The sequence below is a fragment of the Budorcas taxicolor genome, chromosome 6 (assembly GCF_023091745.1).
Source record: "Budorcas taxicolor isolate Tak-1 chromosome 6, Takin1.1, whole genome shotgun sequence".
In the NCBI taxonomy this organism is placed as follows: domain Eukaryota; kingdom Metazoa; phylum Chordata; class Mammalia; order Artiodactyla; family Bovidae; genus Budorcas; species Budorcas taxicolor.
Window position 1 is genome coordinate 88405084 of NC_068915.1, and position 26293 is coordinate 88431376.

Sequence of the window (26293 nt, forward strand, 5' to 3'; positions counted from 1 at the left end):
CCAGGAGCTATAAAAGGTAAAGAAAACCGCTCCCGATTGTGAAAGAACAATGAGAACTTCATTCAAATATTACACTTAACAGTTAAATACAAAAACTCCAAGTAATGAATACCTCCAATACATAAAATAGTGTACTAGATGTTTACATTATCTCCATTCTTTAGAAAAAATTATTAGTTCCAATATGGATGAACAAAAGGAAGTTAAGTAGTAACTTTCCCAAAGTCACATAGTATTAAAGCAGGATACAAAAGTAAGTTTCCCACCTTGAATTAAATCTTTCTATACAATGCCCCCCTCCCAGGAGAAATATTGGAAAATAAAAGGCAATGGGTTATTTCATAATGGAATGTAATATTACGTTTGGCACAGAAATTGTCAGGTATTCACATGTCTAGGATTTAATGAAACTGCAATACCCTTCAATTAATATTTTTAGGAAACCTCTGCTTCTAGAAGTGAGGTCAGGAGACCTTAGTATTTGATTAAGATTTATGAATCTTAACATTCAAGACTCAATGAATGGGTCCTCTTGCTATTCTGTTCTTCTGAGCTCTGTGGGAAACAAAATGAAGTTTCCCATGCATGGAAGACAAAAAGCTGCAATACCAAGCCCATGTTTTTTATGTCTTGGGATACAAGATAGTAAGAGAATCTGGTGATAAGGCTAAAGTAGGTAAGAACTTCTACATATGGAAAGACTTCCCACATACCTAAGACACATTAATACCTTAAAATATATTCCAGAACTAGGTTCTGACTAAGAGAATTCAATATCAGAGTTTGGGTTGTAGCCAGAAAGCTGGTCAAACAGTGGAGAGGATCTCAGACTGGGAGATGGTAATGCTGGGCAGAGTAAGAAAAGCAAAGCAGGAAAGGTACAAATGAAAGACCAATCCACAAAAAAAGTTAGGGCTATGCTTTAAAGATTCTGAGATTTAAGAAAACAGTATAGTCAGATTTTTGCTTTATCCTTTGCCATTTTATCTAGAACCACTGAATCACCTGCTAAGCTTACAGCAGAGAAGTCATCGAAATATGGTTTGCTTCATCATTCCCAGAAAAGCAGGTAAGAACAAGAAAAGGATGCTGCATTTCCCATTACTCTTATCTCTCCCTCTTTATTAACAGAATGGTTAAGCACTAAAAAAATTTAAATTCTGGAGGAACTGAAGAATATATTCTATTTAAGCACTAAAGATCTAATGAATTCTGAATATAATCCTAAAAGATCATCTAACCCATACAACTATTATTTGTAAAATCTTCATTACAGAACTGGAGAAGAGAATGGGAACCAACTCCAGTATTCTTGCCTGGAGAATTCTATGGCCAGAGGAGCCTGGCAGGCTACAGTCCATGGGGTCACAAAGAACAGGACATGACTGAGTGACTAACACTTCACTAAAGAATCCCACTTCCTATGCTAACACTCACTTTACATAAAATAAATCAATCCACATGCACAACTACAGCCAAAGAGTTTTACTGGCAATCTATGAATTAATAAAATAATCCAATTAAATGGAGTTAGGAAAGAAAATAAGAGAGTCAAAATTTTTTTAATTACAGATTTTAAATTGTACTTTTTAAAAATAGCAAAACATACTATTAAACAGTAACCCAATTCACAATGCTCTCCATTATTCCTCAAACTTCAGTTTCAAGAACTAGTATTTATGGAGACTGTTATAGTTCACAAATGTTTTGACACAATGATCTCATCTGACTCCCCACCCAAAAGAAGGTATGATGTCCCTTTTATGTGAGGCTCTGAGATTCAGCTTGCCTATCACACTTACTTGACAGCATGAATTAAGACATGTGGTAAGTCTAAGACAGGGTACTTCTCACTTCACATCTTATCTACAAGTTATATATTTTGATTTGATGTTCCAGAAAAGGTACAGAGTAGTATACTATTCACTCACAATCTATGAAATCCATCTCAAGATCACATGAATTTTGCTAAAGATGGACTCAGGGAAATAACAAAATGTAACAGAACAGAGCAACATTAACTACACTCCAATAAAGTCTTTTTTTTTAAGGAGGTGGGGTGCAGTTCTATAATCTGGTGTTCTAACCAACTCTTAAATGTACCAGAACGGTTACTACTTATGTATAATGACCCAGAGGTATGTCATAAATTAGAAAAAGACGTCATTCACACAGATCTGTAAATAAGCCCTAATTACAAGATAAAATGAGCTAGTCAGTTCTTTAATTTATACCAAATATCTCTTGAGCCAATTATTAGGGAGATCAGGGAACAGAAGGGAACCAGTGAACTATATCAGTTAAAAAAAAGCAGACTTTGATGTGAGACTGCTCATGTTTATATTCTATTTCCATCATTTACTGTGACCTTGAGCAAGTTATTCTTTTCCTTGATTTTTTTTCAACTACAAACTGTGGATCATAGTATTATCTACCTCTTAAGAGTTGTGAGGATTAAATAAGACACTACATAATTATAGTATATAGTAAGCACTCATTAAAATATTAGTTATTGGGGTTATAATTACCCAATGTGCTAAGTGTTATGAATACTTTCAGGAAAGAGGTGATGTTTTATCTGTCTCTTAATGGATAAAACAGTTAACGGAGAGTGACATCCACAGAGACTAGATATTAATGGGGCTTAAAACCCGACATATGACATAGCACATTCTAAAACATACTAAACCACTAAAAAACCACTGTAGTTTAAAAAATACAGAGCTCATTCACATAATGTAATGTGAGTTACAGAAACAGACCCATGTACCTTTGGTCTAGCACTTTCACCACTTAAATATATCCTAAAATACAAACATACACACACAGAGATACATATCAAAAAGAATCCACTGCAGTATTATTTGTAATGGAAGGACACTGGACAAAACCAAAATACTAACTATAAACACTCAACAAAATCATGGAAGTCATGATACCTGACAAGGGAACATTCCACAGCCATTAAGAAGAATAAGATAATCAATATGTGCATTTACATGGGAAGAGTCTATGATAAGATTATTCATTTTAAAAAGAAAATTTCAGACTATCTATATAATGACCCCCTTTATATAAAACAAAAATTTGCTTACACAGATACATGTGCAGACATATATGTGCAAATACATAGGAAGCCATGAAATGTATACACTTAAAATTTATACCTTGGGGGCTTCCCTGGTGGCTCAATGGTAAAGAATTCACCCATCAGGAAGATCCCCTGGTGAAGGAAATGGCAACTGACTCCAGTATTCTTGCCTGCGAAATCTCATGGACGGAGGAGCCTGGTGGGCTACAGGCCATGGGGTTGCAAAAGAGTCAGACGTGACTTGGCGACTAAAATCTATACCTTGGCCTATAGAAGAAGGGAGCTTTGACTCATACTTTATTTTCCTCTACTGTTTAAATGTTTATAATTTATATTTACTACATGACTTAATAAAAACAGAAAGAAGATAATGCAAACTCAGGGCTCTGTAGTGACCTAAATGGGAAAGAAATCCAAAAAAAGGGGGGTTGGGGAAGAGAGAACAAAAAAAAAAGTGATGTTTGCATACATATAGCTGATTCACTCTACTGTACAATAGAAACTGACATAGCAGTGTTAGGCAATTATACTTCAATTAAAAAAATAAAAAAGATGAAAAAAAAGATAATGCAATCTCCCTTTAAGATTCCACTAACATTAAACAAACAAAACAAACATCAGTCACAGTTTTAGCAACTTGGCTGCATACTTCAGCCAAGGTTTAATTTAAAAGATTCAGTACAATTAAGACTTGTCTATCTCAGGTCATATAGCAGTTCTTCTATTTTGGCATTTCCTAAATAGCAACTGCATAAGTATTAAATTATTCGTGGCTTATTTGAAATATATTTTTAAAATATTGAAACAAAACTAAAGAACACTAGAATGATAATGCAAAAGAACTAAAACACATCTACAGTTTCTTGATCCTTCCCTAAAAGTGTATGGAGGTGTTCAAGTCCAAAGGCAGCATAGTTACGACTAGCAACATCACAAATCAATAAGAACATGGTATAGATCCGGTGTGCTCCCCTGGTAGCTCAGCTGGTAAAGAATACAGCTGTAATGCAGGAGACCCCAGTTCGATTACTGAGTCAGGAAGATCCCCTGGAGAAGGAATAGGCTACACGCCAGTATTCTTGGGCTTCCCTCGTGGCTCAGATGGTAAAGAATCCATCTGCAATGCAGGAGACCTGGGTTCGATCCCTGGGTTGGGAAGATCCCCTGGAGGAAGGCATGGCAACTCACTCCAGTATTCTTGCCTGGAGAATCCCCATGGACAGGGAAGCCTGGTGGGCAAAAGGCCCTGGGGTTGCAAAAAGTCAAACAAGCACAGCACACATGGATGCTGCAAGCTTCCCTGGCAGCTCAGTGGTCCATGGAGTCATAAAGAGTCGGACACGACTTAGCAACTAAACAACAACATAGATGCTGGTGCTGAAAGGACCTTTACTTCTTCAGCAGAAATTTGGACGAGAGGGAGGGAAGAAAGGAAGAAAGAAGCCAAGCCTGCTTACAGGCTTACAGAAGAAAAATATACATACATACTTATACACACACATGGATTTAAAAAGACCACTAAGTAAAGTGCAAAATATCCTACGGATGTTAGCTACTTATTAAAAAGTACAAGAAACTGCTTAGTGCTAACAACTAATTTTAAGGACCTTAAGCTTATACAAATGTAATACATATAAAGATGTATGTACTGAGCAGGTATAATCCAGTCTATCATTCTATTATTTAAATATATGAAATGACAGATGATGAAATAGCTAAATCAACTGATTAACTATTTGGAAATGTAAGACTAAGTTCCTATCTTCCTCCAAAGTCAATATAAATTCGAATTACATGAATTAAATGTAAAATTAAGAGGCTCAATAGCCAAGAGGTAGAAGCAACTCAAATGTCCATCAATGGATGAATGGATAAAACAAAATGTAGATATATACAATGGAATATTTAGTCCCAGAAAGGAAGGAAATACTGTCACATGATACAACATGGATGAATCTTAAGCTAAATGAAATAAGCCAGTCACAAAAAGACAAGTACCATATGATTCTACTTATATGAAGTATCTAGTCAAAATCATAGAAACAGAAAGTAGAACATTGGCTGCCAGGTACTGGAGAAAAGGGAAATGGAAAACTGTTGTCCAGTGAGTATAGAATTTCACTTTTACAAGATGAAAAAGTTCGGCAGATCTACTACACAACAATGTGAACGTACGTAACATTACTTAGCTGTACACGTAAATGGCTAAAAAAATAAATTTTATGTTGCATTGGTAGCCACAATTATTTTAATTATAAAAAATTAAGAAGTACACACTAAATTACTTAACCCACTAAACAATTACTTAACTATAAAGAGATCAAAGAAAGCACTTGATCAAACTTATAGCAGTTCAATGGCAAAACAGTTGAAAATAAAACATATAAGGTTAAAAGGAAAAAGGCTACATATAAATTAAATCTGTAAAGCACAATTTGTGTAAGACTGATGTAAGACTGAACTTATAGTTTCTCCCAATAAGTTTAAAACTCTAATATGAAATGAATAATCTCCAAAGAAAATACAAATTAAAATGTTAATAAAATCAAACCCAACAGAATGTTAAAACTACAACATAATAAGTATTTCAAACACAGTTTAATATTAGTAAAATTTATTATTGCAATTCACTATATGAATAGCTTGGGAAGGGGAAGAAAGAAAGAATTATCTTTTCAACAGATGCCAAAAAAGCATTTGATAAAATTCAGTATACCTTTTCTGATACTATTTAGTAGGGTAAGAGAAAGAGATATACTAAATTGATAAAGTGAAAGTGTTAGCTGCTCCGTTGTGTCTGACTCTTTGCAACACCATGGACTGTAGCCCACCAGGCTTCTCAGCTTCTCTGTGCATGGAATTCTCCAGGCAAGAATACTTCAGCGTTCAGCCTTTCTTCTCCAGGGGATCATTCTGACTCAGAGATCGAACCCAGGTCTCCTGAATTGCACGCAGATACTTTACTGTCTGAACCACCAGGGAAGCTCATGAAGAATGGAGTATGTGTATGCGTGCATGCATGCTCAGTCACTCAGTTGTGCCCAACTCTTTGCGGCTCATGGACTGTAGCCTACCAGGCTCCTCTGTCCGTGAAATTTTCCAGGCATGAATACTGGAGTGGGTTGCCATTTCCTACTTCAGGGGATCTTCCTGACTCAGGGATCGAACCCATGTCTCCTGCATCCTCCTGGCAGGAGGATTCATTACTACTAGCACCACCTAGGAAGCCAAAATTAATAAAGGATTATACTTGGAGACCAAACAGCACTCCCACAAGGGAAGGATAAAGATAGCCTATATTACTTTTATTCAGCATTTTGGGAGTGTTCAAAACTGATGCAATAAGAAAAGAAAAACCACAGATGTACATACTAAAAAAGAGAAGACAATCATTACTGTACTCAATACAGCATTTTAGTCAAAAAACAAACAAAAAACTGACTTAGAAGAATTAAGTTTAGTGGCCATATACACAAAGATCAAAATATCAAAATCAATATGTTCCTAGACTCCAAAAATAACTAAATTAGAAAGCATAACAGAAGAAAAAATACCATTCAAGACAGCAATAAGAACTATAAATAATTCGGAATAAACTCCACTACAAATGTGTAAAACTTACACGAAAACTGTAAAATTTTATTAAAGATAGACAAAGGACCTGAAAAATACAGGCATGCTATATTTCTAAAATAGGAATGTTTCATACTATACATCTATCTCTCCTCAAATTAATCCAAATTTCAATGTATTTCAATCAAAATCTCAATAGGCATATTTAATGACAATTTACAAAAGCCACCTGACAAGTTAAACGCACAATATCCCAAATTCTTGAAGAGCAATACGGAAGAATTGCCTCTAAGACATGTTAACACATTAGGCTGAACCACAGAAATCATATTTTTGATGACTTGTGATGTACAAAAAACAATTTCAAAAGGTGCAACCTAACAGCTAAAATTGATATGGACATACGAATAAAACAAATAGCTGTTAGGAATTTGGGGATGTTAAAACACTCAAACTCCCCCGCTCTTACTACCCACAAATTCCTTTTAAAGTGGTAAGAAACAGATATGAATCCACTGAAGTATTTAATACTAATAAAGCTTTGTCAAAGAGCAACAGAGCTGTCTATTTCTCACCCCAGTTAAATTAACCCAGGTACACGCAAAAAACTGAAAGGAAAGGTGGAAAAAAGTAGGGGAGAAAAGTTCCTGCAAACAATCCTGTACAGAGTAGGATATATAAGGTGAAACCTAAAAGATGAGAAGAAATGAAGGGTCAAGTGAAGACCATGCTGGAAAGAAAGTAAATAGACCCCAGTGTGAAAGTCCACATGTTCTAAGAAAAAGGTCAGTGTGATTAGAATGCACTGAAAGTGTTACAAAATGAGGCTAGAACAACAAGGAGGCGGCATACAAAACCTTACAGCCAACTTAGAAGTTTGGGCTTTAAGAGCAATGAGAAGTCAAATAATAATTTACATTTCAGAAAGACTAGCCTAAATGTTGCATGAATAATAAGTGGAATATGGTAGACAAGAGAAGAGAGCAAGATCAAATTAGGAAGCTGCTATATGAAGTCTAAGTAAGAAAACAGCAAGTGCCAAGGTAATGGCAGCAAAGGTGGAGTGAGGTAGGAAGTTTCAAGGTATAATTTGGAGGTCTTATGTCCAATACCCTTTCCCTTCCCATTCTCCTACATCATCTTTTTGGCAACAGAAACAGTCACTTTGGGAAACCATTTCATGAGGTTCAAGTGGGAACAACCTCTCCTAGTCTACATCTTAGATGGAGTGGAAAAGACATGATCGAGGTCTGAACAAAAATCTTCTTCCATAGTTGAAGTTGCTGGTTCAGGAATGGACATGTGACCCAAGCAAGGCCAAAAAGATTATTTCAGGAACCAGAAGTGACTTTTTTTCTTATATTGCTAGTCATAAGAACAATGTAATCCTAAAATTATACTGGTATAAGACGTTAATTATCTTCAATATCCACATTCCCTTTTTTCTTTTAGTAAAACACTTCTCCTACAAGTTATATCTGGGTATAATGGGCACAGAGCAAGAGCTAGGTCTTAGGTATAGATGTATAATTAAGTTCTGGCCAATAGGATATAACATGAAGTTATGTTTGCAATTTCTTGGACAATTCCTCAAAAGGAAGTTATCTGTGCCCATTTTTCTATTTATTTCTCATGTATTAGTTTGCTAGGGCTGCCTTACAAAATATATAGACTGGGTGGCTTAAACAACAGCAGTTTATTTTCTCACAGTTATTAAAACTAGAAGTCCAAGATCAAGGTGTCAGTGGGCCTCTAAGGCCTCTCTCCTTAGCTTAGAGACGGCCATCTTACTGTATCCTCGCATGGCCTTTTCTCTGCATGCACACATCCCTGGTGTCTCTTTTTATGTCCACAGTTCTTCTTATAAGGATGCCTGTCAGACTGGATTAGAGAACATCCACATGACCTGACTTAACTTTAATTACCTTTTTAAACTCATATTCTTACACATAACCATATCCTGAGATACTGGGGGTTAGGGTTTCAGCATGAATTTTGAGGAAATATAATTCAGATAGTAATAGGATGAAACATGAACATAATGCTGGTAAGCCAATGATCAGACCTTGTAGATGAAGTTACCACTCTAAGGCAGAGCTGTTCAATAAAACTTTCTGTGATGACAGAAACGTTCTAGACCTTCATTCTCCAATATGGTAGCCACAAACGCTTATTTAATTAAATAAGATTAAAAATCCAGACCCTCGGTTGTAGTAGCTACATTTCAAGCACTCACTAGCCATATGTGGCTAGTCACTACCATACTAGACAGCACAGGTTAAATGATGGTGTAACAAAAGATCAGAAACTTAAGATACACAAAATGACCTGAAGATAGTGACATCCCCAGGTTATCACGTAATCTACCTTGCTTGAACTTCATGTATTTTGGAGTCTCTTTGTTCAAATAAGCTATCCTATACTGTAACTAATCAAAAATTTAGAAGTGGAATGCTACGATAATAAATTCCTAAAACTCTGGTAAGGCTTAGAAGAACAGGTGGCAAGGAAGCATATTTCAGGCTGGGAACCTAGCAACCTCTGTTATGCAGAAGCAAAACCATTTTGTAAAACTCTTGCCTGCAATAACGAGTAGGTCAAATCACTTAACTATCAGGTATGGGGCTATAAGAAAAGCAGTTAGAAAAACTAAAAACACTGATGTGTTAGCTGTTTAATGAATGACTAGAAACAGCAACTCACCTATGAGTTTAAGCAGTTTGTAAGCAGAGACAGATATAAAAATAGTGCCACTGAGAGAAGATCTCTCAGTAGCAAACTCTACCCTGTAAGAGCCCAGTAATCTGGAGGTCTCTTGGGTTTGGGAAAGGCAAGTGTCTTGACATTCCAAATACCACGAGTTAACTTTGTGACCTCCAAGATTCTTTGTCAGATATAGCAAAGATCAGGTAAAGAGTGTTGCTTTCCCACCTATGATGATTTTTGATGTGTCAAGTTGGTTAGGGAAAACTAAGAGGAAAGAAGGGCAACAGTCATTTTGTAAATACTTTCTCTCAGTTATTCAAACACTAGTCTAGGCACTGGTCTTTGGGATTGCATGGGGGGATTTGCAGATATAGTTAAAGTCTCTAATAAGTTGATTTTTTTAAGCCTGAGTGATCACCTTTACTGAGTCTGAGTTAGTCAGATGAGCTTGTGAAAGATTGGGTTCCTCCTGACGAGTGTGACTCCAAATATTGAGTCTATAACTGGTATCCCTTTGCTGGATATTCCTTTTCTAACAATAGCTGCAGCATATGCCCGTGGGTTCCAGCTTGGGTGAGCTCTTAACAAACTCCTTACCTTACAAATTTCATATTTGTTAGCCAGCCCTCAGAATTGTGTAAGCCAATTCCTTGTAAGCTCTTAATACCTACCTACCTACCTATCTACCTATCTAACATATATAAATCTACTCATTCTGCCTCTCTGGTTAAACTCTGACTGATATGTCACCTGAGCTGAACACTTCAGATGCTCTCAACGAAGCCAGCTAACACAGGGAGAAAGGAAAAAGTCAAGTAGAGAGGGGAGAATGAGCTGATTTCAAAAAATATAACAAAAAGAGATATTCTGCTGTAGTTAGTATCACATGGTGCTGACTTAGAAATCAATTAAATAAATGTTTGAGTTTTACCATCAAACCACATTACTGGCCTATAAAACTCTATAACTGAACTTTAAGTAACCCTGCAGCCTCTAAATGTATGCCAACTGGTATGGTGCTATAAAACCTTGCAATCTTAGGAATGTCACACTCTCAAATACCTACTACTTCAGATGCGGCAAAGGAAGATAACAAGGAAGAATCACCTAAGAACAAAGCCAAGGATACACACAATAGTCAAAAAGGCATTCGTCCTACAGAGCAAAACCAAGAATTTAATCAAGGATTTTACATAGCTGCCAGGGCAGTCTTCTCCTGTCCAGAAGGATTTCATTATTACTATGGACCAATGACTGTGGTCTACCTATTCTTTTCTTCTCCAAAGAAGCTATTATGATTATCCTGTTACTACTCACCACTATAAAGTGGGCTGAGCAAAAGAAGGATAGATAATGTTTATTTTACAGACAACTGGACTAAATTAAAGAGAAAAGCAGTATGCAGATATCCTACACTGACCTATACGTAGTTTCCAGCTAGGACTCTGGACAGATTCTCTTGAGAAAGAAAACTGTGCATTGGAAGAAAGGTTTGTACAACTGTTAAGTGGTCAGAAGTTTCAGTCTGGTACTCAAGAAGGTTTAAATCAGAGACATAAACTTGAGTCATTAGCAACTGCATATATAAAGACACAAAATGAGATAAAAACACCTAAAAAGGGAGCAGATACAAGATGAAAAAGGTCCAGGAAGAGCAATGTGGTACCAAATAACCAAAGGATATACAATGAAGAAGGGAGGAGGAAGCAATAAGACCAAAATAACCAGCTAGTCATGTAAAAACAGGAGAGGGTGGTATTACACAAGCAAAGAGAACAGTACTTTTTAAGAGCCGAGGATTGGTCAACAGGGTCAAATGCTAGTGAAACAATTAAATACTATGTCCAAAAACAATATCCATGTATCTTTGGGGAAAAAAAATCAGAAATATCAAAAGAAACTATTTAAGAAATTTTGTTTAAATACTGGAGTAAAGAAGGTCTCTAGAAGTCATATCTCTAGAACTTATTACAAAAACATAAAAAATTTTCTACATTGTAGAAATACTGTAAACTGATAGAGAATATGTATAATAAATTACACCATGAAGGATTAATAGCCATAAATATAAATACAACCACATACCACTACAGGGAAGGAAAAAAAAAAAAAACCTATAGTAGAATAATAACGATAAAAGAGGAAAATTTCAAAATAAATCCAAATAAAATATAACCATGAAAATTTTCCCAATGTCAATAAAGAAAATGAAGACAAAACCAAAACACTAATTTTTATTTAACAGATTTTAAAAACTAAGACAATCAAATCCAATATCATTCTTACACATTTTTGAAAGAAGTAAAATGAGAAATTTTATCAAATGTAGTATGTGAATAACTTCTCGCCCTCAAATTCCATGTCCAGGAATCCATTCCAAAGAAATACTTTTGTACTCAAAAATAATGGTAACAGGATGTTCGCTTCAACAATGTATATGTATTGCCATGTACTGAAACAGTCTAAATGTCTACCAACATAAAAGATCAAATAAATTACAAACATCATACTATGAAACATTCATAAGCAAATGAGAACAAGTCAATTCTTAATATACTCTCAGACATACCCCTCAACACACACATACCCACATTCACCCCTTCTCTCTCATTCACTTACTCTCACCAAGAAAGAAACTAAAACATTTGACATACACCAAACTAGCAGTGTTTACTCTAAGCCTTAGATAAAACCTTTATGTATTAGAAGACTCTTTTTTTTTTTAAGTATGCATGTATCACTAGTTCTTACAGCTAAATAAGTATGTAATCATTATATGAAAACATCTCCTTAACTGATATATTCTAAGAATGATCACAAATGAAACACAAAAGACAAAATGTGTAAGTGACAGCTCTGCTCTGTATGATAATTTGATTAATATATATGAAGGAAAAAGAATGCAAAGATGATTTCAAATAATAATGATTAATTCTGGAAAGAGGATTATAAATGATTTTTTGTATTTCTCAGATTTCTTTGATTTGCCAAACTTTCAACAAATATGTGTAAGTTTCTACAAATATGTACACTTAATTATAGGAACTCAAAGCATCAGTGACTCAATGGACATGAATCTGAGTAAACTCCAGGAGACAGTGGGGAACAGAGGAGTCTGGCATGCTGCAGTCGATAGGGCTGCAGAATTGGACACGACTTAGGAAATGAATTAAAACAATTATATAAACACTGCATTTAAAATCTAACTTAAAAGATATTTAACGTTACACTCTGCACTGTCCTATAATTCAATTTTCCATATTTTTACACATCTCTACCTGCAGCAACCATAAGCATACTAGTATAGCTGCCTCTTTTCTTACAAAATCTTCAAGGTCAAATTAGAATGGATGATTCTTTGGTGTAATTTGGTAGTCTAGGACACTCTTAAAAAAGCCACATATAGATCTCACTGTTAAAAAAAAAAGAGCATAATACTAAGAAATAGTGAGTATTCTAAGAGACATTCCTACAAGATGTAGAGTCCACCCCACTGATACGCAAAAACAGAACAATCTCTATAATGAGACCAATTCTAAAAGCAAACAGATACAATGAAAAATGTTAGACTTCCAGGTAATTACACAGGATTAAAAACATCCTCACAGTTTTTAATTGTTATTAATTTTGTCTCAATGAGATTTATATTTCATGAAGCTGGGAATAATGTCTCAGTGTTTTCAAAATCCTCATAATCCCTAAGTAGTTATGCTAGGTCTCAATAATGAATCTTAAAAAAAACTTAGAAAAATATACTAATAGCAATACCTACCTTCTGAAAATCATAAAAAACACAATTCCAACACTGTGCTAAGTTTTCACGTATGCAAGTTTAAAAGTTTTACTAACTATAATGCATACAGCTATGATTTTTAAATATGGCTAACTCTTTCATATTTACTGAGAAGGAAATGATTGAGATTATTACAATATAGACTAAAAACAGCCACACATAGTAGATACACAATAAATGTTCGGCAAGTAAAAGAATTAACTCCTATACTGAATCTCACACCAGAAAGAACTACACTAGAGGCTTTGCAACAGGACTAGTTTTGTTATTAACTTCCTATAAAAAACAAGAGGGAAACGTGGCACAGAGAAGGAAAAAGACAATATTGGGGTCAAAGACAGAATTGGAAATAGACCTGGTATAACACAAACATAAGATTTCCTTTTCTTCTCAGGTTTCAGGTTTAGGGCAATAAGAAAGAAGAAAAGGAATAGAACTTCATGTTAATATTTTTTTATTTCAAATTCAAAACTGACAAGACCAATTTTTCTACAGATCTCTCTGAAATATTTTTCACTCAAAGGTTCTTTAATTAAACAATTCACAAGGAAAAACCAGACCAAGAATTAATTTTAGGATAGGTCTTTATTTCTTCACTTTTCTTTTCTTTTCTGTTCTGTTTTTATTGGGGGCAGGGAGGATTAAAAAAATGAAAGATTAAATGAGAATAAATGATAGCCTGAGAGGAGAATATGCCCTGCTAGAGATGCATAGCTAGAAACTCGTTTCATATATTTGCCATGTTTAGTCTATACTTTTAAATAATCTCAGGTAATGAGTTTACTTATTTTCAAAATTGAACTAACACTATCTAATACACCTCACATTTTCTTCACTTTGTGACTCCATGTGAGTTACTGGTTAATTGAAACTTTAAGTAACAAGAGTAATGAGAATATAACTGTATAATCTGCAGTCCTCCTTGATCATGGTATCCATCCCTATCCAATCATTTTTCAGCTCTCGCTCTAGAACTTCCCTAGTTTTGGTCATCATTTCATTTTCATGGTACAGCAGACAGAAATACATATAACCTATTTTGTGCAGTTGTACCTTATCATTATTTAAAATAAGAATTATGACTTTGGTTATCTCCAAAACCTTAATCTTGTTCAACATTATGCTGCAGTTTTACTGAAAAAGCAGGCTTTGTTTCAGACCATTTAATCAAAAAAGCTCATTTTTTAGCCGACTCATATAACCCTATTTAACCTTTTCAATCTATTCTCAATAATCTTGTTGTCCATTTCCACCAGCACAATTCAACATTATCTGTATACTTTGAGACTTTATTATATGTCAAAATTATTTATAAAAACAATAATATCGGCTCTAGAAAGAAACCGTAAAGTACCATGATCTTTACATTTTTTCCTACTTGACCCGCTTTTATCTCTAGTTTCACCCTGAAATAAACTTAAAAACCAACTCTAAAAAGATAATGTTTATGAGTTTATGATAATGTTTATGACAGAAGTCAACCGAAGTTATGCTTTCAACAATTAGGTCTATATTGATTTTTTCACAGTATTTTTGGGGAAGATAAAATTTCCAGCATGTCCCCTTTCAATAATTAAAACCCCAAATTACAAATCATGATAAAATAATACCTATAATGCTCCACAATTCCACTTCCACTTTGACTGGATAAAAATAGTTTCTAAAGACAAAAGAAAAAAAAAGTTAAGAAGTAAAAACACTAAGTCAGAAAGGGTATTTTGCTTCTGTGTGGCAAGTGGATAGGTACAACTCTACCATAAAGGTAAGGTTCCAGGGACTAGAAGGAGTATTCATATTTACCTACCACCTTCTATTTCCTAATGACTTGCTTTTTCAAAAGGTGAAAGCTGAAAGAAGTCAGATTTGCCGTAGGCTACCATGGATGTTGGTGCCCCCTATCGGTCCTAACAAAAATATGAGTAGTATCCGTAGGCAGTAATTCACATATCATTATGAAGGGAAAATTCCTTCTCATCTATAATAAAGTATGGAAAAATTACAAGGAAGCTCATTACATCCACATTTCCTAACCCACTAAATTATCCTTACAAAAATGCAGAAAAAACTACAGTCAGAGTGCAAACGCACTGTTTCAAGGGCCTGAAAACTGACCTGCTAGTCAACAGATGGTTTACTTTGGATGTCAGTAGTAGAAGCAGACTAGCGAATAGTCCAGCGAATGTCTGGGGGTCAGAACATACTGCTTTGATGATTATTTCACATTGAAAATTTTAAAATACTAACTCCAATTAAGTTGGTGAGGTTAATGACAGGACTAAACTGAATAATTATAATCTAATAAAAGCATCTGACAGGGTCCACCATAAATAGTTGCAACCAAGTTCTAAAACCTTAAGACTTAAGATCTGAGGTCCCAAATATTTCCAGAGTAAGTGACTAAAGAAGATATATTTACAAACTATTTTTACTTCAGAGATCCAACTTCACCAAAACCTGACAAAGGTAAGATGCTAAGACTTATTATATATATAACACACATGGTATAGCACGGTAGAATACAGTAGAGGTATAGAGATGCATAAGACAAGGGCTTCTGTCTTCAGATCTGACAGAACACAGCAAATTAGATAAAAGCGTTTCATCAATTAAAAGGCAAAATATAAGGATTTAAGAGGAGAGTAGGCATAGTGTCAATTAACCAGAAAAAACAAATAAATCTTGGATCTCCTACTTCACAACACAAATATGCCTTCTTCATTACCACATTAACTTAGAAACAAGTTTCCCAATTCTAAACAATCCATATAAACGCTTGCCTGATTTCCTACAACCACTGCAGTGAGAATGTTTCAAATTAACAAGGTAGGAGGGAGGGAAGTCAAATACTTCTCTGAATATGGTATCTAATGGAAGTTTTACACACATACTATAGGTGAAGGGAAGAAAAGAAAAGAAAAAAAATATATATATATAAGCACCTTCAACAAAATCTTGGGTTTATTTAACTCCAGGGTATTCTCAGCTTATCCAGACCCCAACTTAACATCTCCTATTTAAAAGGATTTTTTTTTCTTAGCTTAATAAAGATATCCTTGAAATGCTTAAGTCTTAAAAGGCAAGGAGAAGCAAAAGATTGCCAGTAGAGGAGGTGGTTTTCACTATAAAGCTTCATTATGTTAACTGCTAATTCTAAATGGTAAAAACGTGAATATATTTATCTGTGATCTCTGTATTTCTTCTCCCAACCCACCAACTTTATAGAACAAGAAAAGCAATGTTCAGGGTAGCTAATTTGTCTTCAGTGACCACCCTACTACCAAAAAGTATCCTCCCCTATGTCATCTGAATTTATTTTAACTTTACGTGATATGTCAACATCAGATAAAGTTGTACTCAACATCATACAGCATAACAGAGCATGTGAATATATGAATGAACAGGCAGGCTTTGAATCAAAGGTTAAGTTCCACTTTGCCACTTATCAGCTATGTGGCCCTGATGAAGTTACCTAAAACCCTTCTAACTCTGTATCTTTGCATTTTAAACGAATATGATGAATATCCCTTCCCAACATTTGTATACCTCTCATACTTTATTCAGGATATACATTTAACCATTTGCTTTCACTCTCATACTTCCTCAAACTTGTATTTAATCATCGGTGCATTTTAAATCAGTGTGTCTTAAAATAGTTTTGCTCACTGTTACTTAATACAGCAAAATTCCTCCTATATAATAGAAACTACAAACATTTATGAATAATGAAACAAATATGATGACATCATAGCATTATGGTGAAAATGGGAATATATGAAAACTAAATTCACTCATTTAATTCTCAAAACAATGCTATAAGGTAGAATCTACTTTTATCATCATTTAAATATGAGGAAACCGGAGTGACATTAGGTAACTTGCCCAAGATTACAAATGTGTGTGATGGATCAAGGGTATGAATTCAAGCTCCATTCCTGCCCTTAACCATTACGTTAGACTGGTACTGAATAATAGTTTATATTATGCTTTCAAAATGTAAATATATCTAAGGTACTCGATTTGATAAATACAAATCTATCTTTAGGTACTTATCAGGCAATCAACAATCAATGTATTGATTTAAATGGCTTTCCCTTAATACCTATGAGATCACCATTACTAAGAGAAGTAATAAAGTAATTGAACAATGTCAAAATCCAAATTTCAGTTATTGGACAGCCATGGATCCAAGAAGGAAGGAACTCTATACCTATTCCTGGTTTCCTAAATGAATTCTGGATCTTCCTTAGTTATTAGTTATTCACTGAAAAAATTTTTATTAAGTACTATGCTCAAGCAGAATAGGATACAAGATTAATTATGACAGAATTACTGTCTCAAAGATCTTACCATCTTATTTACAAATACTGCTTCGTCAATTAAGAGGTGAAATAGGGCAACAGATAAGCTTCTCTGGGCTAATCTGGGATTCTACCATAACAACAGAGGAACTTGGCATTTTTCTAAGAAACAACTAACAACAAAAAAAAAAGATTTGGAATTGAACTTGAGAAAACGTAATCTACTTCTGAAACAACCCTACGTCTTTGATGTCTGTCTATAAACAGATGCTCCCTGGCCTTGCAAATCCTTTCAAAAGTGAATGAATAAGTAAGTCCTAACTTATTTACTGGGCTCCCTTTGTATGAAATAGCTTCACTAGGTTTATTACTTAAATTTAAAACCTCAAATTACCTACCAAATATAGATGGAATTCTGATCAACTCCTAATGTATTAAATTTTATGCATCTTTAACAAAAATGTTACTTTTGAACATGAGTTCTACCTTTAATAGCAAGCTTTTTCCCTTTTGAATTCTGCTTTAGCAAACACTGATGCCATTCAATTACATTTAAAAATAGGTTCAACAGAATGTAATGTTGTTTCTGAAATGGAGTTATCAACTCCTGCAATTTCAGTATTTTTTTCTTATACTATTCAAGTTAAACTATTTAATTAATTTAATCCACTAGTCAGTAAAGAAGTGCATCAGAGTTTTTATGTTAGGAAATACATTTCCATCTATTTTCCATATTGGTCAGTCACTCACTGAAAGCTGAGAGAATTATTATAATTTTCAATTTTTGATCTAAGATTTTGCATCAGATTGGGGAGGTGGGTAAAGGAATATCTGAAGTTGCACAAATTATCTACAACATGGTTATCCTATTCTGAAACACTGAAGAGAAAATCCAATTCTCAATAACCTACACTAGCATTTAGAAAAAGTTAAGATTCTTCTTATAACATTCAACTAAAGCTTTTATTTAAATTGAATCTCCTTTCCTTCCAATGTTCCCTCTTTCAGCAAATATACAAAATATCCAGCTAGCATTTCATCAAAGTAAACATAGATATTTTTTGTTATATTATCCTCTACTTTTTCAGGTTAAATAACCCCAAAACTATAACCTTTCGATGATTTGTATCTGAAGGATAATCTCAAAGATGCAATCCATATTTTTCATCGTGTAGCAAATAACAGGATGAATTAGACAAAGGACTTAAGTACAACTATTAGCCATAAGATATCCTCACTTTGTAGTTAAAGTTCTGCTGACATGTCAATAAAATGGTAGTGAAACAAAAAACACTACGCAACTCATCCATTAGCTTATAGTGTACAGATAAATAAATAAACCTAATCAAGGATGGAGGCAGGTGCAGAGACATACTGTACTTCTGTCTGCTTATCCTTCATCATGTACCTATATAGATTTATTTTTAATAGTTGTGCTTTCTTCCACTTATTTTTCCTGACTCATCTCCATAACAAATGACAAACCCATTGTTTATACTGCTGGACAGAATACAGAATAAAGCATATTAAAAATAAAGAAAACACTTCTCTTACTGATCAGTCAACATATATCACTATCTTCCAAGGAAAACCAAACCCAACTTACAAAACTAACACACCTACATAAGCTTGAGCCTATTCTACATGATTTAATGAATTACTAAGTTTTGCTTATTAAGCCAAATTCCAATGGACAGAACTACCTAGATATGTAAAGTTTAAAGAATAATATTTCAGTAAGTACTGCACTCAACTTGATATTAAGTTCCAAACCAGAGCTTGACATTTTGTTAGAGAATTTAAAATTTTAATAAAACATGGGTATTTTGAAAAGCTGTTTGACTGTGTTAGCTTGCAACAGATTGCCTATTTTTTGAAAGAGGTCAGGAGGGGGATACAGGGACTAAACTGTCATGAAAAGTATACTGGTCTGAATCATCACAAAACTTTGATTTCCACTTTTGTTGCTATCACCACTGTCAGTTGCCTCTAAAAACAACAACAACAACGTTATCCTCATTTTTAAAATAAGAAGGCTGGATGAGATTATTTCTAAAATGTTTTCTCATCTCTGTAAAAATAATGCAATTGAAGAGTTCTAACTACCATAACAGATTTTATTGGAAATAAGGATCATATGCAAGTTGAGCTACACACTATTCTGAACATTCAACTAGGTCGATACAAAATCTATCAGTACAAACCTACCCTTAGAATTCAGTAGGCTAAATGAAATGGTAGCAAGTGTCCATTTTTTTGGTATGCATACTTCAACGATTGCATCTCCTCAGATATAACTTCATTCAGTTTGAGGTAAAAGAGAATCTGGTCTTCTACTAACAGAGAAGTCTCAAATTCTTCAAAAGGTTATTTCTTTATTTGAAATTAGGGAACCCAAGTTCCAATAATGCAATTTTCAAAAAACCCAGCCTTGTATCAAAATAAGCTGTGTTTGTGGAAAAGAATAAATGGCAAGTGGTACTTTTATATAATTTAGTTGTTCTCTCTTATAACTAAATTTATAATCAGCCTTTAAAAAGCGGTTTTCCTTCTGTTGCCTTAAGTTACAACTTCTTTCTTCAGATCGAGATTTTCTAGCTTCCATTTCAGGAAGCAGACAAGAGAGTTACAAAAGACCTGCTAACTAGGAAGGCCAACTCTTGGCTTGTTCTCAGTATGGTACGTTTTACTGAGCTTTTGGTTAAATGCCTTCTTTGAAGAATGAGGGCCTGCAACGCCGCCTGTCTGTGAACCCAGGAAAAATTATCAACAGTTATGAAACCAGATCACTAGGACAGACCAAGAGGCCTTCTTCCTATTCCAGCTCACCACAACCAACCCTGGCTCCCAAGCAGCCTCTTAGGCTGCTCCACATTTCTGTGGAAAGCAACAGGGCCTAGCTTAATTCTTCCTCACCAAGGAAGCATTTGAAAATGTATGAGTATGTACATGTAAGGATCAAATACATTTTTCATCCACTGAGTCATATATCAATGTAAATGGATATAAGATCAGTTCATCCAAAATCTTTGCGAGATCGAGTAAGTGGAGGTGACTGCAGCAGCCACAATTATGGTGGGGGGGTGGGGTGGGAACCTGCAGCAGAACAGTATGGAAAAGTACAGCTTCTCACGTGTCTCTCACATACACAGATACTTAGCTCTCAGTCCATTACAAGCTTGCCTCCCCCTCAAACTGCTCCCCTCCACCTCACTAGTGGGAGAAATCTACCAACCTCTTAATCTTTCCCCAAGAGACTCTCCTACCTATTATCTTACCCCTCCCGCTTTGGTCCCGCCCCCGCCCCAGGAGTAACAGGGCCCTACTGGCCTGAGGCCGACCCCGCCGGGTGTGCACACAGTGAATCTAACCAATTCCTTCCACCCTTAACCGTGTGAACCATGCCAGGGTAACGTGCTGTGCAGCAACTCTGTGGACTCTGCGGTCCTCCCACCCCCACGTGTCAGCTACCCTCCCCCACATGTCCACACCTCACGATTTCGGCCCGGGAAAGAAAGAGAGCGGTGGAAAGCCCAGCCCCGAAGACAGATCAAGCCCACAGGAATCGGTCCCCTCGCAAGTCCCCTCCCACCTTTGGCCCCGACCCTTTACACTCCCTTCCTCCCTTCTTCCTTTGAAAGCAGGCCCTTGCCTCAGAAACCTCTTCTTCCTCGTCGTCGTCGTCCTCTTCTTCCTCGCTGTTGTTGCTGCTGGTGCCGCCGCCGCCGCCTCCGCCGCCGCCGCCGCCTCCGCCGCCGCCGCTGTTGTCGCTGTCGCTGCTGCTTTCGCTGCTGCTGGGGGGTCGGCAAGTCCGGTTACGCTTGGCCTTGTGGTGCTGCTGCTGCGGCGGCTTCTTCTTCAGGAGCAGATCGCAGACTCGCACCATCCCACGAGGAGACGAGGCCGAGCGAGCCCCGCTGCCGCCGCCAATGCCGCTGCCGACCTCCGCTGCTGCTGCCGCCGCCGCCGCCGCCGCCGCCGCCGCGGGGGGGCCCGCCACCGCCGCCACCGCCGGGGGGCTCCCTTCTCCCTCAGCCGCCGCCACCGGAACCGTCGCCTTCTCCATCTCCGGGGAAAGAGGGAGGGCGCGGACGGGGGAGGGGCGTGGGGGCTACGCTCTACCGCGACTTCGGCCGCACCGGGGCCGACACAGCGCTCGGTGCCGCCTCCGCCGCCACCGCCTCGGTCACCTCTACTGCCGCCGCCGCCGCCGCCGCTCCGCCAGCTCTCACCTCGTCTCGCGATACTAAGGGCGGGGAGCCTGACGATGGGAGGGAGGGAGAGGGAGGGAGCGTGAGGGAGCAAGCGGGGGGTGGGGGAAGCGAAGAGGGAGACCCGGGTGCCCGGAGATCCAGCAGAGGGGAGACTACCGAGAGTCGGGGGAAGTGTGCCTAGGGCGACTTCCGATGGGGGGGACGGCGGGGACAGAGGAGGGCCGCGGTGATTGCCGTAGCGCCCGCTAGTACCCGGATCGCTGCTCTTTCCTCGCTATTTCCCCCACACACAACCCTTCAGACCTCCCTTCTTCCTTCCTCGCTGGTGTATAGAACGCAGCCGCAGGCGGAAGTACAAGTGACGCCATCAGCCGTCGCCTGAGTGGTGGCGCGCGGGTGGCCGAAAGACGAAAGTGAGACTTAGAGGGCCGGGTCTCCGGCCTTCGCGAGCGGGCGGTGCTGCGGTGCATGGGGCGGGCGGCTGAGCGGGCGGGCTGGAGCGGAGCAGCCCGGGCCGGGTGGGAGCGGGTACGGAAGCTCGGGCCAGACGCTTTGTTAGCAGGAGGCCCGGACAGCCTGATCCGGGAGGTGGGGCCTGGTTCTGGACTGCTGTACGTAGTTTCGTTCCTGGCCATTTTTTCCACCGCCAAATGGTGAGTTAGGGCTTTGGATCTTGAGAGCTGGCGTAATATGAAGGAAAGAGCCCCTTTTGCCTCAGTTTGAGTCTTGGATCATAGACTTCCTGAACCTGAGTTTACACTTGTGTTACCAGCATAAGGAGTTCGATTAGTTGATGTCTGAGATCACTGCAACTCTAAAGTTTCCTCTAAAGGGCTGAAGACAGGAGAAGGAAGCAGGATATGTGCCTGACTTTGCAGACGTTTTAGTGAATGACCCCGATTTAGTCCTTCCACTCCCATCACCTTCTCGGCTTTTATCTGTGAAGTAAGCATCATAAGTAATCTTCCTTGTCTGTGTTTCTCTTGGAAGGAATATTGTGATAGGGGTTGTGAGTTCATTTGTGGATGTCTGAAGAACTTGCAGGACTTTTGAAATAATAGCGTAGCTTATTGAACTCAATGAGCCCTTTCAGGTTCAATAAGGGCACAGCAGCATAAGGAAAATGAAGGAAACATCAAAGACAGATGTACTGGCACAAGATAAAAAGTATGTCTCAGCTGACATAGTTGCCATTTTAAGACTGCTAAGTTTAGCTGAGTGTGCCTGAATTTTTTTAGCTTTTTTTTTTTTTCTTTTTAGCATTGGCATACCATATGAAATGTGGGCAGTTGCCAGTAGTCTGCAGAGTACTATGGCAGAATTGGCAATGACTGAATCTATTCATTCAAGAAAAAAATTCAACATGTGCCTACTATGTGCATAGTTTCTAAAATCTAAGTCTCTGCTTCCAGGGGCTTTGCAGTGAAATAAGTGTTATAGTAAATACGCAGAGAGTGCTAGCCTTCTGCCTGTACCTCTTGTACAGTGGTTGCTAAGTGCAGAACAGTATTGTGCAGCTAAAGTGCTCAGTCGTGTCTGACTCTTTGCGACCCCATGGACTGTAGACCACCAGGCTCCTCTGTCCATGGGGATTCTCCATGCAAGAATACTGGAGTGGGTTGCCATACCCTCCTCCAGGGGATCTTCCCAACCCAGGGATCGAGATGTCGCGCATTACAGGTGTATTCTTTACCTTCTGAGCACCAGGGAAGCCCAGTACATTGTATATCTTAACACTACAGATTTAGGTCATAACCTCAGGTGGATTCCTCCCTCCTGCTTGTATATTCTGAAGTACCTTTTTCATCCTACCCACTAGAATACTTTTGCAGTCTTTAAATCCCAGCCGCATATAATTAGAAGGCTGATGCTATTAGACAAAAATGCCTTCAATTTTCCAAATGCTAGAAACTTAGATACTTCTGAATCTTTCCTCCAATATCAGTGGAATGAGACACTCCCTGCCCTTACATAAAATGAATTGTCCATCTTTCCTCTAGTTCCAATCCCGTATTTCCCTTTTATCTTTTCTGTCTTCAGGCTTCTACAATTGTCCTTCCACTCTATCTCCTTTCCTCCACAACCAAGCTTTAAAGAGTACTCTACGTTCAGTGTCTCTTTTTATTATCTGAATGTCATTTATTAACTCTCTGCAGTCTAACTTCTGCACCTATCACTATCAAAAATACTCTAAAGTAATCCCATTATTTAGAAGAAAATGAATTCTTATCTTTTATATAATAAGGAAATTTATTGGAACTAGTAGAATAAGGTTGAACCTACTGAAATGGACAAAGCTTCTGGAGTGACTTTTTATTATTTTTATCTAGCATTTTTTTTTTCCTTTTAGAACCTTGTAGCAGAGTCATTCATGAAACTTATTTATTCTTGGAGATACAGCTAGACTAATTATCCCAAATTCCCTTTAGTTAGTTGTGGTCTTGTAATTGACTTTTAGCCTGTGAAATGTAAGTGGAATTGATGTGCTCGTTTCCAGGCTTAATGAAGTCCCTTCCATCCTCACTCTTTCTCCATCAATCTGAAGCTAGTGAGTATGTTGAAGATGCCAGAGCCAGAGAAAGATCATGGGTGGCTAAATTACTATTTGGAATACAGATACTTCCAAATTAGAAACACTCCTTTTTTGGACTTCTTATAGGAAAGAAAATTGAGATTTGAGAATTTATATGTTCCAGAGCTTGAATGATCGTGACTAACCCAGAAATTGGTACTGGAAGTGGAGTACTGCTAAAACAGTAACCTAAAATATGTTACATTGCCTTGGTGATGATGCAGTAGATGTTAGAGATACTGGCATCAGAGAATGGAAGGAGACCCATGTTTTGCAGTGGCAAAAGAGGTGTTTAAACTTATCCATGATAATTGAAAAACATGTTATCTACCTATTGAGATTGTGACCCAGTAATCGGAGGAAATAGTTGAAAAGAGTCAAAGTAATACTATATTTTGAGTTTTAGTAAGATAAGCTCAGAAAAGAGTTACAGAAATGAACATGCACAAAAGTATTTGGAAAGATTAGAAAGACAGAGTTTTTCTAGACCTTGAAGAGTAAAATATGAAGCTAGAAGAGGCCTTGAATACAGTCCTGTCAAGATTTAGTCCTGGAACAAAGATCAGATCAAGACTTTGGCCTTTCCATCCAAGACCATTATTTTAGATGGTCTCAGGATAACTGGGATGATGTTCTTGCAAAACTGACACGGGAGCAAGGAAATGAAGTAAATCATTTTTGAGAATTACATAAGCAAGAACTTTGGGTGTAGTTACTGGAAGCAAATAGATGATAGGGCTAAACTTTTGAAGGAATTTTACCACTAATCAAATCATGAACCCAATTCATATTTATTCGCTTGAGGCAACTGTTCAACCCCAAATTTGCATAAGAAGAAAATAGGACATAAATGCCTTATAGCTCCCCAGTACTCAAATAGGATGTGGCCATGGAGAATAATGGACAAAGAACATTTCAGAGGCCCATATCAGGCCATATAGAAGACAGAGGGCACATGTTTCTCTCCGAAACTAAGTTGAGATCTCATCAAAATTTCCTCCACTCTCAGGGGAGATGGATCAAAAAATGGCTGCTCGATATTTCATCCTTTTTATGTATCTGTATTGCCTAGTGTCTCACAGTTTTCTCTTTTTCCAGTGAGAGCTTATTCTAGTTACCAGAATTGGTAACTTTCTGGTCTACCACTGTACATTTTGGTCCACAGTTTGTTGTGGTCAGACAACTGTGTAGATCACAACAAACTGTGGAAAACTTAAAGAGATGGAAACACTAGACCACCTTACTTGCCTCCTGAGAAACCTATATGCAGGTCAAGAAGCAACAGTTACAATGGGACACAGAACAATGGACTGTTTGAAAATTGGGAAAGAAGTACGTTAAGGCTGTATATCGTCATCCTGTTTAACTTATATGCAGAGTACATGATGTGAAATGCTGGACTGGATGAATCACAATTGGAATCAAGATTGCCAGGAGAAATATCAACAACTCCATATTTGTAGATGATACCACTCTAATGGCAGAAAGCAGGGAGGAACTAAAGAGCCTCTTGATGAGGAGGTGAAGGAGGAGAGTGAAAAAGCTGGCTTAAAACTCAACATTCAAAAAACTACAATCATGGCATCTGGTCCCATCACTTCATGGCAAATAGAAGGGGGGAAAATGGAAACAGTGCCAGATTTTATTTTCTTGGGCTCCAAAATCACTGCAGATGGTGACTGCAGTCATGAAATTAAAAGATGCTTGCTCCTTGGAAGAAAAGCTATGACAAACCTTGATAGCATATTAAAAAACAGAGATATCACTTTACCATCAAAGTTGTGTATAAGAGCAAAGCTATGGTTTTTCCAGTAGTCTTGTACAGATGTAAGAGTTGGACCATCAAGAAGGCTTTGATGCTTCTTGATGCTTGAAGCATCAAAGAATTGATGCTTAAACAATTAATGCTTAAAGAATTGATGCTTTTGAACTGTGGTGCTGGAGAAGACTCTTGAGAGTCCCTTGGACTACAAGGAGATCAAACCAGTTGATCCTAAAGTAAACCAACCCTGAATATTCATTGAAAAGACTGATGCTAAAGCTGAA

The 26293-nt window shown here is 37.3% G+C and overlaps 1 protein-coding gene across 1 annotated transcript in view; it reads right to left on the reverse strand.

The window, feature by feature from the left end:
* ANKRD17 (ankyrin repeat domain 17) overlaps positions 1-21527 on the reverse strand; it is a 167422-nt gene extending 145895 nt beyond the window's left edge. Inside the window, exon 1 of the mRNA XM_052641727.1 lies at positions 21114-21527. Within this exon, the coding sequence (XP_052497687.1) occupies positions 21114-21527 (414 nt within the window). The remainder of the gene's footprint in view (positions 1-21113) is intronic.
* Between the last annotated feature and the right edge of the window lie 4766 nt (positions 21528-26293).